The sequence below is a fragment of the Talpa europaea genome (assembly GCF_964194135.1).
Source record: "Talpa europaea genome assembly, chromosome: 10".
NCBI lineage: Eukaryota > Metazoa > Chordata > Mammalia > Eulipotyphla > Talpidae > Talpa > Talpa europaea.
The window spans coordinates 117,191,647-117,207,795 of record NC_140077.1 but is presented as its reverse complement, the minus strand read 5'-3'; the positions used below and the strand labels follow the sequence as shown (position 1 = coordinate 117,207,795).

Here is a 16,149-nt window from a genome sequence, read left to right as displayed (position 1 = left end):
CCATTACTTGTTTTTATCTCTTTTTGAGAAAGGGTGTGGTCCTCTTCTGCCGCAAATTGTGCTTTGGCTGAGCTTGCTTGGCTGACAGTCCTGCAGGCACTGTTCAGCTACCCACACTGTAACTTTATTTTACAGAAAACAGTGTTTTCAAATTTTAAAATAAGCTCTTAAATTGTGACCAAAGTTGACTCTGACACACACAAGCATCTGCAGGCCCCTCCAGGTCCTGTCCTGGTAGTGAGCAGTGACAACAGAGACACTGCTCATTAAGGCCAGAGTTGCCACAGAGCCTGTGCAGTGGCCAGCTCAGGGACATGGTCACAGCCACTGGCTGGCGAGGTGGGAGCCGCGGGGCTCTGGGCCCTGCACCCAGGTGCAAAGTGGAGCAGCCATTTCTGAGGGCATCTTCAAAAGTGGTTTCCTACAAACCAAGTAGACTCTTACCACACAACTGGCACCTCTGTATTTGCCAAAGGAGTTGAAAACTTACATGCACATACAAGCCTACGATTTTGTGAAAAGCTGTTATAAACAGCTTCTCAGCTTTTCACAAAATCGCCAAAGCCTGCAAACAAGCAAAGATGCCGTTAGCGGGCGAGTGGCTGAACAGACCGTGGGACACCCAGACGGCGGAGTAGTGCTCAACACTGAGGAGTGAGCTCTCGAGCCTTGAAAATATGCAGGAGAAACTTAAACGCACATTCCTAAGTGGAAGAAGCTCCTGGAAAGAAGATTCCAGAGATGGTTCGAAGACCGTGCTCAGGAGCTGAGGGTGAGCAAGCGTGAAGCAGAGCATGGGGACTGCGGGCAGTGCACCTGCCCCGCCTGACGTGGTACTGTGGGGGGCTGCTCCCCCCACCCCTGGCATTTAACAGAGTCCCTGGTCTGGTCAGCACCCTTTGAATGAACACCCAGTGACACGCAGCTGGTCTTCACAGTAAGCAGTGTCTGGGAGCAGATCTGCGTGGGGGTCCCGACATACCAGCTGAAGGGCTGAGAGTTCTTCTGTTAGCCGAGAGATCTGTACAACGTACTGTTTTCTTGTGTTTGTGACCTAGAAATCAAGATATTTATGAGTTACTTAGAGTTTATAATAAAAATTGCTATCCAACAAAAAAGTTAGGCCAAAAATTGAGAAAAATGAAGCTGTCACTCGTAGGACACGGAAGACACCAGGACGGGCCAGTGCCAGGGCAGCAGATGGTGCGGCGGCTTAGCCGAGGACAGTGCTATCGGGCTTCAGCCTCGGGCCCTGCACACTATCCACACGGAGACCTTCTCTTTATAATGGGCTCTTTTCTATGAATATTTACTATATTAGAAATGAAAACTGAGAAAATCTCAAGCTATTTACTTAACAATACCTTTATAATCAGCAAAAACCAAAGTCACTACTAGCCAGCAAACATCTTAATGAAAACAGGTGTCACCTTTTACAGAAGTACTTTAAGAACAGCATTATTTTACATTTCTGCAAATGTCCCTTTGCCTGGCTCCACAGGAGACAGCGGCCCGCCTCTGTGGGACGCCGCACGAGGCCGTCTCGGGCGGTGCTGCTCACCGTGTGGTGACCCGCAGGGTGGCCCACGGTCAGGGCGCCAGGATGCCACGTGGCCACGCAGCCTCCAGACAGCGCCGAGAGCCGCTGCCCAGACCAAGCCAACACAGACGGCGCCACAGACAGGACAGAGCACTGGTGGCCACTGAGGTGGCTTTGGAAGAACATCTTTCTATCACACATCATGTCTCAGTGCTCGGCAAGCTACTCTGCCAGGAAAATCTGTCTGAATAAACGTTGAAATGGCTGCAGAAACAGTACAATTTTTGTGCAGTCTTTTGAAGAACAAGACATCTCATCAGAAAGCTCCGGGACACTATTTTTTCTAGCATCACCTGTTTTGCAAAGGAGCATGAGGAGTGAGGGAAGCCGTGCTCCAGCATCAGTGACCATCCATGGTCCACGGGCCTTCCGGGGTTCCAAGTTCTCTTATAAAATGGATTATTTATAAAGCACGATGTACCTTCCTTAAAACATTTACAAGACTGCCATATACTTTACTTGGCTGATTAACATGAATTATTTTCTCAAAGCTTGGCTGAACACAAGTGGGTCCATTTTCATAATAATTTGTTGTAGACTCTTCCCATGAATAGTTATTTTGGGGTCAAACTATCCTATTTATGGGTCAATGAGAACCGCAGCGAGCTTTTATTGAGGTTAATGAGTTAGAATTGCTCAGGGGGCGCTGTGTGTTATTATCTCATTAGTTTTCAAACAGTCTCACGAAGCAGCTGTAATGCCCATTAAGATGATGAAGGTCAAGGCATAGAGAACTTAAGTCCTACAGCCTCCTACAAGATACAGATTTTGGCACTCTAAGCCTAGTCCTTAGACTAAGTATTTAAAACCTAAGTTGTAAAAAATGTTCTTTTTAGTATCAGAAATGATGCAGCTACCATAGGGCTTGGGACCGCAGCAGGCCACATACTATTTTTAGTCACGCTGACAAATCAGTGAATTAAACTGTTCAGATATTTTTAAAAGCCTGTAGGGTACTGGCGCTGAGATTACCTGAAGATTTGTGGAAAAGACAACGCCATCAACCTTGAACTCAATGGAATTTATTTTAGGATGAGAAAATACAGTGAAAGTGTATCATACCACGAGTGCTCTGATAAACATGTTACGGTTAAAAGCCATGATGTTTATTAAATGTTTAAAAAATGTCATCAGATATTTTAAACCAAGGGCAAAGTCAGCCTTCTCGGCCCCACACGGTCACTGCCTGTGGATTGCACTCAAGTACTTTTTCAGGTGTGGCGACAGTGGCGTGGCTGTGTAGCAGATGTCCTTTCTCTGGGAAGACAGAGGCCAAACTGCTTAGGGGAGAAATGAGCTGAGGCCTGTAGGCGACTGTGGAGGTGTGCGAAGGGAGGCGAGTGTGTCGCGAGAGACGGAACAGGGTGTTGAGATGTGAGGGGCGAGCGAGTGTTCACTGCACAGCTCTCCCAAGCCGCGTGGGCCTGAGAATTCCTAGTGGTAAAAGAACACGCTTCAGGGGATGTCCTGGGGTGCTCCGGGCCACAGGCAGGCGCGCGTGTGTGGAGGTGCAGGTGGGCAGCGACCCAACCAGTCCCCAGCCCAGCCTTTTCATCTTTAAAATGGGCCTTTGTGGCTTCTTCCTCCGAAACTCACTTTACACTTTCAAATCTGCACATGCCACTCCCCACCACGCCCGGGAGGCAGACGCTGGCCCTGGCTGTCCACACGGAGCACCCTGCCCTCTCCAGGCGCCGCCATTACAGCCCTCACAGCACACGCCGAGGCCCAGCTCAGACCCCCGGCCCAGTAACCAGAGCCCGTCTGAGAACGGGAGGGTCAGCACGGTGGGGCTGGCAGGTCCGGGCGCCGCACGACAAGAACCAGCGGCTCCCGCTAGCTAGAGCCTCCGTGCGGTCCAGAGACCTCCGCTTCTCTGGCTGTGAGATGCTCTAAGATCCCGTAAAAACAGCAAAGGTCTTTCCTCGTGCTTCCCAGGCCTCCCACGAGCTCCCTCCCCCTCTGCACTTCCGGGGTGCGGGTCTCCACGTGTTCCGAGCGTGAACGCCCACCCCTCGGTGCACACCTCTGCCGACCCCAGCCCCACGCGGTCCCTCTACATCCATACGGTTTTCATTTGAAATTTCGCTCAGTGGATGCAGTGACCCGACAGTTAACCGCTGGGCCCACTGTGAAAATCAGGGAGTATCTGGCCTTAAGGTGTGAGATTTTGTAAATCTTTGCATTTAAATATTATTAAAAAGCTCTTACTTCCTTCCTGGTTCTTAAGGCAGCATCTTGCAGGAGCCGAGAAACCGATTTTCTCATGTTCTCTATGTCTTCTTCTTTCTGCTTCTCTTCAAAAAGAGCCTTCGGGAAATAATCATTTATGTTACTGCAGGCCGCGCCACGGTGAATAAGGACCACACAGCGACTGGGTAAAACCTCCCCAGAGCGAGTTCTTAAGAGCAGCGTCTTATTCTAGCCCCCGGGCCGTCTCCCCTGGGAGAGCGCATCTAAGCTCCTCATCTGACCTTGTCCTAGCTGAAAATTTGTTCTTTTTCTTTGATATTTATTTCATGTTCAGAAAACGGTCACCTTAGTGCTCCTGTGACCAGGCTTCAGAGAGGTGAGAGCCTCTGTCTTGCCTTCATTCTACCTGCTTAGATGCTTAGCGCGACTCCAGCACACGTGCCTGTGTGTGCCTTCCAGCCACCCCAGTTTCATACCACCGCCCAGAGGGTGAGCTGAGAGGCACGCTAAGCCCCTCAGCACTCCCCTAATTAGGATTTGCATAATTATTTAACAAGCAGCTGACAGCCTGCTTTATTTTTAATGGCTCTCTTGAATTCCCTGTGCTCCCCAGCAGAGTATTATGCATACACTAGGCAGTAAATAAATGCTGGTTAAGTGAATGAAAGATTTAGTGGTCGCACATAAAGGAGACAGCAACGTGAAAAGCCGATCTGTCCACTCTCACTGACATGCTCCACACCACTCACACGGGCGTGACAGAGACAGACGGCACGTGTGGTCACGCAGGAATCACAGCGGCGCGAGGGCCGGGACACAAGGGCTGAGTTAATCTTTACGGCCGAACGGAACGTCTGTGGGTGACGCGTGTGTCCGCTGGAGTAACCGGGTGACTGGTGAGGGGGATGCAGGCGAGGAAGGACGGCAGTGCAAACCCAGGGCCTGCCGTCCAGGCTGCTGCGGTGTCCTGAGTGGAGGCGACAGGAGGGGAAGGCGGCCACGCCGCGCGGGTGCTCACCTGGCTCTTCAGGAGGTTGGCGTCTTCTAAGAGCTGCAGGCTATTTCTGGCTCTCACAACAGCTTCGTATTTCTCATTTTCTAATTCCGTGCACTTTGCTTGTAACTCTTTGGTCTGTTTTTCCAAACGTGCTTTTTCTGTCCTCAGCTGGCTGGCCTCTTGGGTTGCCACGCACAGTCTAGAGTCAGGAGCACAGGGACCGTGAGGAGGGGGCAGGGCCACTGCGCCCGTCAAGACCAGCGCCGCCCAGCGCCTTCTGCCGGTGCTGCCTCGCCTGGTCTCGCTGCCGCTGTGAAGCAGCCCGGCAGGCCCAGAGAGGCCGAGCACTGCGGGTGGCGCGACCGGGCCTTCCCGGGGAGGGCTGTGGCTGGGGCTACGCGGCCTTCTTTAGCTCGGACCCTCATCTCCCTCCACCCACGGAACCTACTGACTCGGAATGGCTGTCCCTCCAGTTTCGCAGCCAGAGGACACACGTGTGCACAGCACACCGTCATCGTCTCCTGCCTCCGAGGGGACGCCCAGCCACAGCCCGTCCTGTGCCTGCTCCCGGCCGCACGTGCTGTGGAGAGGCCGAGCGCCTTTCTCTCCACCCGGCGCCGCAGCCTCACATACGACTGTCTCTCCCTCTCACTGGGCGCAGCACACCCAAGGGTTCCTCCCCGGCCCCGCCGACTACCTCTGAGGTGTTACTGACCCCGCTCGCTCTGAACACGGAGCCCCAGCCCGCCGTCTGCCGGCCGCACTGCGCCAGTCCGTGGCTGGAACTACAACCGCGGGCCCTACTCCAGGGAGCTTGGCCACTGAAAACCCTCTTTCATTCAGCCGACCCCGACAGTTGCTTTGAACTTTGAGGCTTCAGTGTTTATAAAGATGACCCCCACCCAGACTCCCTCAGAGGACTGCAGTGAATTCTTTACCCTCAATCTTTAATCGACGTGAAGCTTTCTGGCGAGCTGAGAGCCCCGTGGAGCTCTCCCCAGATGCGGGGGCAGGAGCAGCAGCACCAGCACAGCAGGGCCACCCCACGCCACCCCACCGCACGGGTCACTTCATGCAGCTTCACGCTCTGTGCTGTACTTTAAGCCCAAATCCTGCACATCTGATCATGTGGCCTTACAGTGTGCTGACACGTTCTGGAAAGACCATTACCCCCTTGGTTATTTTCAGGCGTGTCTTCTCCTAAGTGATGGAAGGAGGCGCCTTCTCCAGGCTCCCTGCTCCCCATGCTCCACCCCGCCCCGACACCTCCCTCCCCAGCACTGGGAAGCGAGAGCACCTTTTATGGAATTTCTCTCTTAAAGGGTTTAGTGACTGTTGGCAGATCTGCTTCATTCTGAACGAGGCGAGTTAGGTCAGTCACCACGTTAGCCAGGCTTCTTGGCTGCTGGCGGTGGGAGCCAACTGTAATTGAAGCAGAGAAAGTCCAGTAACAAGGACACTGGTCATCCCAGGGCCTCCTGGGATTGCTGGGGGCATCCTGGTGTTTACAGGGCTGGGAGGAGCAGCCAGAATTCAGTGTGCCAAGGATGCTGCCCACGTAGTTACTCAGCGTGTTCTCACGAGGAAGGCCGAGTGTCTATTCAAACTGTGCCGCCAAGTGGTGGGGGCTGCGTGGGCAGAGGTCAGGGTGGGGAGGGGTGTGCAGGGGCCCTGGACACTAGGGTTCCCAAGAAAACAGGGAAGAACAGTCCTGCCAGGTGGAAGGTGGTCTAGCTTGCCTTCTGCGGAGTTGGCAGGGCTGAAGACCAAGCTTCCACTCACAGGGCTTTCCCGAAACACCAGGGCAAAGACACAAGAAAAACATAAAGGATCTGTTCTTAGCTTGTTCTTGAAGGGCTTATGATCATGATTCTTGGGGAAAAAAAAAAAACAGGTTCCCACACACATACGCCTTTCTTTACCTTCTGTTCTAATGGTTTATTTCTACCACGGCCGCATTACCTGCAGGAATGGGGTAACAGAAAGTTTCCCCTGGCGTCACACTTTAAAAATTTTACCTGCCTTCAGACCAAAAGGGTTTTGTTTCTGCAGAGCCGTCAGACTTGACCCCATGGGGGCGGGAATGAGAATGGGCGTGTGCTGACGCGAAGCTGTGGCCACCATGGGCTCTGCTCCCTTTAAAACCAGAGCAGACCCTGCACTCCCAAGTCATGACACGAATTCGTGTTCTTTGTGAACGTCTAGACTCCTACTGAACAAATGATCTTTGAATGTATGTTCCAATGCAATAATCTCTTGAATATAAATTATAAAGAAGCTGTGCCCAATAAGTCAGATTTCAAACCTACGCCTGCAGCTTGGTCAGCACTTACAGCAGACGTCGCTAGAAAACATCACAAACTGACACTAATGGGGCATGGCTCCGGGCACCCCGACAGAGCAGCGGTCAGCACTCGCCTGGACTCCAGCTGCTTGATGCTGGTCTGCAGCTGCTGGGCACGCCGGTCTGAGGCCTCCTCTCTCCCCTGGGCAGACGCCACGACCTCCTCCTGGAAAACAAGGAGCCTGAAGCTCATGCAGTGTGTGCGGGTGCAGCACCTCACTGATGCGGGAGGACCGTGCTGGGAAGCGATGGCTCTGCGGGGTGTGTGGGGCCCAGGCCAGCCCACGGGGGACAGCTCTCCCCACACCCGCTCAGACCAGCCCCTGCTGCACACAGAAGCGTCCCCGGATAGGAAATACCTTCCTCTGCATCTGTCCCTGGAGCTCCCCAGTCACTCTGGTTAATTCTTCCACTTTGGCTGCTGCAACTCTCAGGTCTAACTTGGCTTGCCTAAAATGGAAAGTAAATTAATAAATAGCTTTTCAAAGACCATAAAGAATTAGAAAAAACAAACATGAACGTGGCGGCATTAGCTGAACCCTTGTGCACCTGCAGTGGATCCAAGCCACACGCCCTGGAGGACCCCATGGTGAGAGTGGGGAACAAATTTCAGTATCTCCCTGATATTTTAGGACACAGAAATATTTTAGGACAATGTAAACATTTTCTGAAACAAGATTTTCAAGATGAAATTAAGGACTGTGAATACAGAGTAGTCTGGATATATTTATAAAATACATTTTTAGGGAAACAAGCTACTTTAGGAACTTGTTTCTTTTACTACATTTTATGTATTATATGGGCTGAAATTACTCTGCAAAATTCACAATAAGTTTAATTCATGTACTTTTGACTCCAATAGCATTTATGGTTGCAGAACTGATGCACATGAGTCACCAGGAAAGAAAACCCTAATTGCAGCTACAACTTGCCAGAACTGCCCTAAATGCATAGTGGAGTCTCCCCACCGCCGCGACTGAGAATCCAGCACCATGACTGTGTCCCACGGAAGTCAGAAGGTTTGCCATTGCCCTCAAGAATTCATAAATAAGTAATGAAGTTGGTATTTAAAGAGTCCTCTATGATATATTTATCAGATACAGATTTTTGTACTTGAAGAACGATTTACAACTGAGAAAACAAAAATCACCTCACACCAATGCATCTAAAATGTACTTGAGGCTTAGAGATATTATCGGAGTTTCTGCTGTATGGAGCACGAAGTGCTTCTGCCAGTTAGGAAGTTCTGTTTGTTTACCCAGGAAGAGCTCAGGAAGGGGCGCATCTAAGCAGCAATGAGAAAACCCCGAGTCAGCATACGGGAGGACACCGAAGATGCGTCCACAACTGGGCTCAGGGCTGCTGAGCAACTTAAAACAGGCCAGGCCCCCTGCTGTGCTCCCAGAGGAGTGGGGTGCGCCGTGGAGAGCCCTTGGGTCAGGAGCCCGCTCCACCACTTGCCCTGATGCAAGTGGTCTTGGTGAGCTCACGTCCCACGGCTGGGAGGAGGGCTGGAAAGTGTCCAAGACCCGGCTTTGCAACCGGTGCCTCTGCACTGCCGCCCCCACCCAATCCCCGCACTGCTTCTGAGGTGGTGTCATCTCCACCACACGGCCGACCTCTGGCCCTTTCACTACTTCCCAGGATGAGCCCAGGATTCCACAATCATTTCTTTGCTGCTTGCCTCTTCTCCAGCCCATCCTCTTTAATGGGAAACTACCCCTGACCAGAACTCCCGACTAGACTGTAGACAGGCTCTTGTGGGCCGTTTCGAGGGGAGAGAAGGGAAGGCAGTAATCTGAGGACTCACGGGGGTCTGTACATCGGAGACCACGGGAAGAGCCCTAAGCGGAGACCGAGATCTAAAAAGAGAATGGAGGCAGCTAACGGGGCAGGGTGGAAGGAGAGACGGAAGGAGAGATGGAAGGATCTGGGATCATGAAGTTGGCAAGAAATGGGGAGACAACGTAATAGAACAAATGGAAAACGGGGTGCTTCCTCTGGTGTCAGAACCCACAGGCACCACACAGGGGCTGACTCCCAGTGCCGGGGAGGGAAGCACCCCCCCCCCCCGGCCACCAGCACCTGCTCTGTGGCGGCTGGACGCGGGGTGGGGTGGAGACCAGGGCGCTGAGGCCACCCAGGCACATGGCCTGCCCAGCCCGTCACCAGAACACAGACGGAAGGAAAAGGACCCAGAGCTGCGCCGTCCAGCCCCACAGCCACACCCTCCACCTGCACACGTGAAGGCTGTCTGAGCAGGATGAAGGATTTGCAAAACTACTATTAGCAATAAAATATGAATTTTGAAATATACCAGTAATCAAGTATTTAGAGGCAAAGGTTCCAAACCATGAACTTAAGGGCTTGTTTCTGTTCTTGATCAGCTGGTTCTGTAAGTAAAAAGTCGTCTTCTTTCTGCCCCTTAGAGAGGGAAGGACACACGTTCTGAAAAGCGGGTAAACTACATCTAAGCCTTGGAGATAAAAATTAAAGGAAGACGGTGTGAAGAGACGGAAAAATGACAGCAAAGTCCTACTATTTTTGATCTTAAAACATGTTTCTGGGCCTCCCTGGTGGCGCAAGGGGTTAAGCACAGCACTACGAAGCAGTCCGCAGCCTCTGCAGCGTGAGTTTGATCCCCGGCCGGCCAGGGAGCAACCCACATGGCACAGCAGACCTCTCCTGTCTCCCCGCTGCTCCCCTCAGCAGTGGATTTCAGTCATTTTGCCTGTTCTGTTCCCCTCTGTCTCTGGTGAATCCTCCCACCTCCCGCATCTCTGGCCTGTACCCCAGCTCTTGTGTGCATAAATAAATAAATCTTTTAAAAAACAACACGTTTCCATCCTGAGAAAGCCAGCTGCCACCACATGGGGCTGCCTGGTGGTCTCACGGCAATGCACATCTGCCTGTGGCCTTCTCACCCGGCCAGATGCCAAGGGACACTGCACAGCAAGAGCGAGCCATGGAGCTGGACTCCACGGAAGGTTTTATCAGCGAAGACACAATATTATTCAGAATGGAACATAAAATACCTGAGAAAAATCTGTGATCTCAGAAAAAAATTATTACCTGGCAAAGGGACATAGATTTTTTTTTTTTTTAAAAAGAAACTGCATAAAAATTACCAGGACATATAAGTTTTGAAGACAAGTGTATATATCTATAAAAAATACTAAAAAAGATCAGTGAATAGACACAGACTGATTCATATGATTTAGCTTTGTCACCTTACGCCTCACAGGCGTGCAAGGAATGCCTGCCGGTCAGTCTGCGTGCTGTCCAGTAAACGTTACTCAGTGATCTTTTCCTCATCACATTTAAAAGACTTCCTGGGCTTTGCTTCATATTTAAATAGAGTGAACATTAGATATAAAAGAGGACGATCGGTAAGTGCATATGTCACACATTCAAGCTTTGAGACGATCGGTATTAAAGGCAGATTTAAGAGTCAATGTACCTCCAAATCTGGATCCATATTGGGAAAGATTATGGAAAATCTTTAGATTTGTGTCTCTCCCTTTTCAAAGGGCAGAAAGAACAAGATACTTTACATACAGAACCAGCTGGTCAAGAATAAAAACAAGCCCTTAAGTTCATTGTTTGCCTCTGGAGTTGATTCCATAAAGCTGCTGTGCCCTGTATTACAAATGGGCTTGTTGTTTTCCAGGAGTGTTGGCACCACAATATCAGACAACAAATGAAACGAATACGTTTTCAGTTAAGTACAAATCTAAGCATCTCTAGTGTTGAGAGTTTCTGGTGTAGCTGTTCTTGGCATGTGTCTAGCGACAGGGCACCTCAAGACCTCAGTTCCAGCGAAGCCAACATGCCCGCCACTCAGAATCTGTCAGACGCGAAGCGGCGGCCCCGTCTCTGCAGGAGCAGCTGCTTGCCCTTATGTTCCCGCAAAGCCGTGGCAGGAAAAACAATCCTAGCCTCACGTACACAGCGCTGCTCCGAGCTAAGCTATGGAGGACTGTCAGTAAATATTATGGCAAATTTGCTCCTGGACCCTAAAACACCTCAGACCTGGAGGCTTTAGAAAACCACCACCAGCTTTATCCACCTTGCATCTCTGCTCACAACCCCGAGGCCAGAGCATCAGGAGGAACATCCCTGGAGACGTCACAGACGATGCAGCCACTCTTCGTCTGTCCCGAACAATCAGCCTCACTCCCGCCCTCCTCCCGTGCAGATGCCGCCAGGGGGTCGGGCTGAGGCGCACCGACGGGTTGTGCGCTTCCAGCCCTTCCAGGGGCTCTGCTTGTGCGGATCCCAGGAGGGACACAGAAGATGTCCTCCAAAGGGGCCAGCTTCTCCCGGCAGCGCGGCGTGAACGACACACATGCCCCTGCACGCACGCAGCAGCTGTCTTCCGGAAAGTCTTCATTTAGCGACTTTCCATCCCAACCGGACGCACATACAAAGAGCAGTTACAGAAGCGTAAGAGGAAACCCCCCCAGGGAAGGTGACGGGGTTATCGAGTCTCCCAAAAACGATGATTAAGAAGGTAACAAAATTAGTTTTTGAAAATACCTAAGTTGCTTTCGGAGCTGCTCGAGTTCCACGTTTTGTTCGGTGATGGCTTTCAGAAAGTGCTGGTTAGTCTGCCGCGACAAAAAGACACCCGTCGTTAGAAGATTTAAAGCCACTCAAGACTAACGAGAGGGGCATGTGGAGGAAAATGCAGTGACATCGTGATGATCAGGTTTTCTGCGGTTAGAACAGAGCTCGGGCCACCCCGGGCCACCCCGGGCCCAGCGACCCGACTTCACCCCCAGCTCCAGGGCATCTCCGCGTCCCCTGCCCCCTGTGGGGCCGCTCGGATGCGCTTCCCCCAGACCGGATCAGAATGACTTGGGGCTGTTTAAATGAAAACAGCAGCACTGGGGTATTAAAAAAAAAACCCCAAAGTTGATGTCATGCCCCCGTCTGGGAGATGACGCAGAGAGTGGGTAGTTGGGACGGCGGCCTCCAGCCCCCAACTGCCGCGGAAAGCACGATGCCGTCATCATGGAAATCAGCCATCATTTCCTCTGGAGCACGTTAACACTGTTTTAAAACTTTAAGAAGGGTATTCTCAAACTATAAGCGATTGGAAATTCCAAATGTTAACGTAAGTGAAATAGGGAGAAATTTATTTAATAATTTTTACATGGTTAAAGGAAAAAATTTTAAAAAGTAGAATAATTGGAACACTTACTTTTGATGGCACAACTCTGCTCTTAAACAAAGACATTTTCATTAGATGCTAACAAGAATTAGCAGAGAGAGTAATCAAAATGTAAAAGGGAAAGAGAAGAGTTTGCTGGGATGTCATAATCCTATGACTCAACCAATAGCAATCCTATTATGCAACAATAAAGTAAAAAAAAACAAACAAACAAAAAAAACTAAGAAGGAAAGGAAAAAGAGAAAAGAGAAAGAAAAGGCAAGGAAAGCGGGAGGGCAAGAGGCTCAGAGCAGTTGGGAGGACTGGCTACACCTGTCTCAGAGCAGTCGTGGGTGCCGGCTACACCTGTCCAGAGAGGTCGGGGGTGCTGGCTACACCTGTCTCAGCACACGGTCTCTGGGAAGTCGAGGTGCACGTGCTGGTGCTGGTGGCCAGGTGACTGCTCATGGTTCTTAGGGCCCCCCTGTGTTTAAGGAACTGGCCGATCCATGCCACAACTGGGCAGTGAGCTGGGGACCCACCAAGAACAAAGTGGGAGCCCCACTCTCGAGGTGCTCAACCTCTGGGTGCTCTTAGGGGATCCTACCCAGGACCCCAATGGCATTATCAAGTTGGGATACAGTCGGGAGCTGTTAGCGTGAGGTGCCCAAAAAGTACCGTGAACCAGCCACACCACTCAAGGTGGGAAGCAGGCGACAGACAAGACCACTGCTGCTTCCATTCACGCCAGCCATTTCTGGGTGGCTGTTGATCTTCGTTAGTGCAAGTCACACTGTTACTGTTACAGCCACAATTTCCAGTCATTACAAGCTAGTAAGCCAAGCGCACATGTCCACTTACCATTTCCACGTTCTCGTGAGCGACATGAAGGTGCCTGGTGAGATGCTGGAAGCTGGTCAGCTGATCCTGCAGCAGGAGGGGCACAGACAGAGGCTCTTGTTTGAACCCATATTTAAAGTTAAAGGAACACCCAGCTTAAAATCATGACACCGAGCCTAGATGAAATCAGCTGTATTTCTTGTAACTATTGTATGGATTAATAGTTGAGATTATCTTGAAATGATTACAAAACATAACAAGGTGGTGGCGTTCAAACTACTGTATAGCTCTTTATGTTTTGTGTAAAACTATTATTTTTAGAAATCAATCCATTAACAAATAGAAAAGCTGGTCCCCCGCTGGCTTTTTGATCTTTTTTATTTTCTGTCTGAGTCTGAATAAAAACGAGGTTGCCCCGGGGGCTGGGCTGCACCTCTCGGAGGGTCCTCCAGGTTTCTCAGTGCTTTGTACGTGGACCCTGAGCCCACCATCCCCTCCCGCGCCACAGGCCGGAACGAGACCTCTACCTTTGTCTTTTTTAAAGGCAGATAGGAAATCAAGAATAGAAAATTGTTGGGTTAATATATATTAATCTTATAGTTGCTGCTTAGAACTAAATATAGCTTTTGCAGCTAGTCACATTTTAAAACCCATGTATAGTAGGTGCTGCGTTGATCTGTTTAAGAGCGTTCTAAGCAGCAAAGATGAATTTACCGTAACATACATGACACCCGAGCAAGTCGGGCATTCCTCTCCACACCGAGACTCTCCAGATGCTAGTTCTTATTGGTCTACCAGAAAATCATGGCCTCCAAGATCACCTTTTGCTTCTGACTTTCAGCCACATGGATGTGGGCCTCGGTCATATGCTCTTGGTAAAGCTTCTGCAGCCTTTCCAGCTGCTGGGAGGCAGCCTGCCACAGCTCCACGGCCTGAGCTTTTTCCTGTGAAACAAGTTCCATTGAGAGTTCGCCGCATGGTTAGCAGCTATTGTGCAGCACAGGTGAACCATACTCTTGAGAGAACAAGGTCTTGTACGAATGGTCAAAAACTAAAAAAACTTGTGTAATGACGGTAGAGTTGTACTATTTTTGATGACATTAAGTTGTATTATAGCAATTTAGAGAATAAATTTAAAGATAAATCCTTTAAAATTTTATTTTTATTCAGATTCCATAGTTAAAATTGAAACCTTTAATTCAAAGATATGGCTGGAACTCTCTGTTCTACAAGAAAGTGCTAGCTTGACATACCTGAAGGAGTAAGCTTCCCTTGGTAACATGACATTTTTCCTGATGGCAAAAGTAATGAATGTTTACTATAGAAAATTAAGGAAAAACACAGTAAGATAGAGAAGAAAGTAAGCATCACCTGTAGTTTTACCGCCTGGTAGTAAGTGCTGCACATCTGGCTACAACTGTCTGCACAGATGTGGCAGGCGCCGGGAAGACACCTGCAGCGGCTGTGCCCGCTCACCAGAGAGCCCTGTCACCTCGCTCCATGCAGTTCTCAGGGCCTGGGGTGCTCACGCCCAGGACAGACCCTCACTTCCCTCCTCCTCTCGGGAGGGTGCGGTGGGGTCTCCGTGCGTGTCACTGGGTGTGACACTGCCCTGGCCCCGGGGCCTGGTCTTGCGCCCCTGTGTGTTTAACGTGAGCTGGCACCGGCCACACGCCAAGCACTGAGGCGCGCAGGCAGTCGCCTCCAGGAAACCCGTCACGAAACGTTCGGCCCTCAGAAGGCTGCATCTTCACACTGTGCCAGAGGGGAGCGCGTGGCCGCCGTTCCAAGCACGGAGTCCCCAGGTCTCCCCAGACTTTGGACGCAGAAACTCGGGGAGGGGCACAGCTACCCACCTCCAGACTTGGACTGGGGGGGGGGGGGGTGACGATGGCCCCGGGAGCTGAGGAACCGAGGGGACTTCTTCAAAGCTTATGCTGTTGCTTGGAAAAACCACAACTTAATGATGCCACATTTTTAGATTTTTAAACTACTTCCAATTTTCCATGACCATGAACTATCCTGTCATGAACACTTTTATTCATAATCCTTACTTAGAGCGTCTTAGGACAGAATCCTAGAATTTAAGTCACGTCACAATCTAATTAGTAAAAGATAGGCATATCTGTAGGAATCACGTTGCCAAACTGCCCTCCAGAAAGATCTGCACAAATCACACCATTGCAGGAGAACAAATATGCCAAACTGCATGTGCTAACCTGGGCTCGCTGACCTGGCACTCGGTGCTCTCAGCTCCCACAGCGCTTACTCTTGGCCACACACATCAAACACACCGCTCTTGGCACTAACTATAACGCGTGGTTGTTTCCCCTTGCCATTTGCTACAAATAATTGGTCAGTTTATTGTTACACAGGTGCTAGGCATTATGCTAAGTGCCTTGCGGGGATTTAAAAATTCTATATGCCATTAGAATATAAGAATTGTGATAATCCCCATAAATGAAAAAGTTAAGGTAAAAAGAAGTTTCTCGAGATCACAGAACTGGAAAGCAGAATGAGGACCAAAGTCAAGAAAGCCTGACCAGAACTTTCTTCCAAAAGTCCATGCGTCTAAGGCAGGGGCCACGCGCTGACACGGGCTGAGGCTCCTCACAGTGTGCGAGACATACACCGCGGAGGGCTGCGCAGCGAGCGAGATTACGGGGCAGTCAGACCCGCGATCGTCACACTGATAAACCGCGCTGTGACACAGAAGGCGCCTCTTCCCAGCAACTTTCTGCTATTCATTGTTTGCATTTAATTCAGATTATCTCTGCTCAGCCTGGTCCCGCCAGTCTTCACACATGGTCTCCCCGTCTAGGGACAGATGCCAACACAACTACATGGGCTTCCTCACCCCGAGAGACAGACACACAAACATTCATGAGAAGTGACATGTGGAAAGGACACTCACACTGGTCCCTAGATTTAGTGACAGTTTCTATGACTCATGTTCCCATGATTCAAACTAAATCAAACCCACAAGATATGAGACACCTACGCTATAAGATTATAAATCA

The 16,149-nt window shown here is 50.4% G+C and overlaps 1 protein-coding gene across 1 annotated transcript in view; it reads right to left on the bottom strand.

Moving 5' to 3' along the window:
- The window catches only part of SCLT1 (sodium channel and clathrin linker 1), a gene marked incomplete at both ends in the record, with an annotated part of 37,215 nt that overhangs the window by 19,390 nt on the left and 1,676 nt on the right, over nt 1-16,149 (bottom strand). The window contains 8 exons of the mRNA XM_084245606.1: nt 983-1,054; nt 3,812-3,910; nt 4,812-4,989; nt 7,209-7,300; nt 7,494-7,584; nt 11,674-11,744; nt 13,151-13,216; nt 13,951-14,073. Coding sequence (XP_084101732.1) covers nt 983-1,054; nt 3,812-3,910; nt 4,812-4,989; nt 7,209-7,300; nt 7,494-7,584; nt 11,674-11,744; nt 13,151-13,216; nt 13,951-14,073 — 792 coding nt within the window. The remainder of the gene's footprint in view (nt 1-982; nt 1,055-3,811; nt 3,911-4,811; nt 4,990-7,208; nt 7,301-7,493; nt 7,585-11,673; nt 11,745-13,150; nt 13,217-13,950; nt 14,074-16,149) is intronic.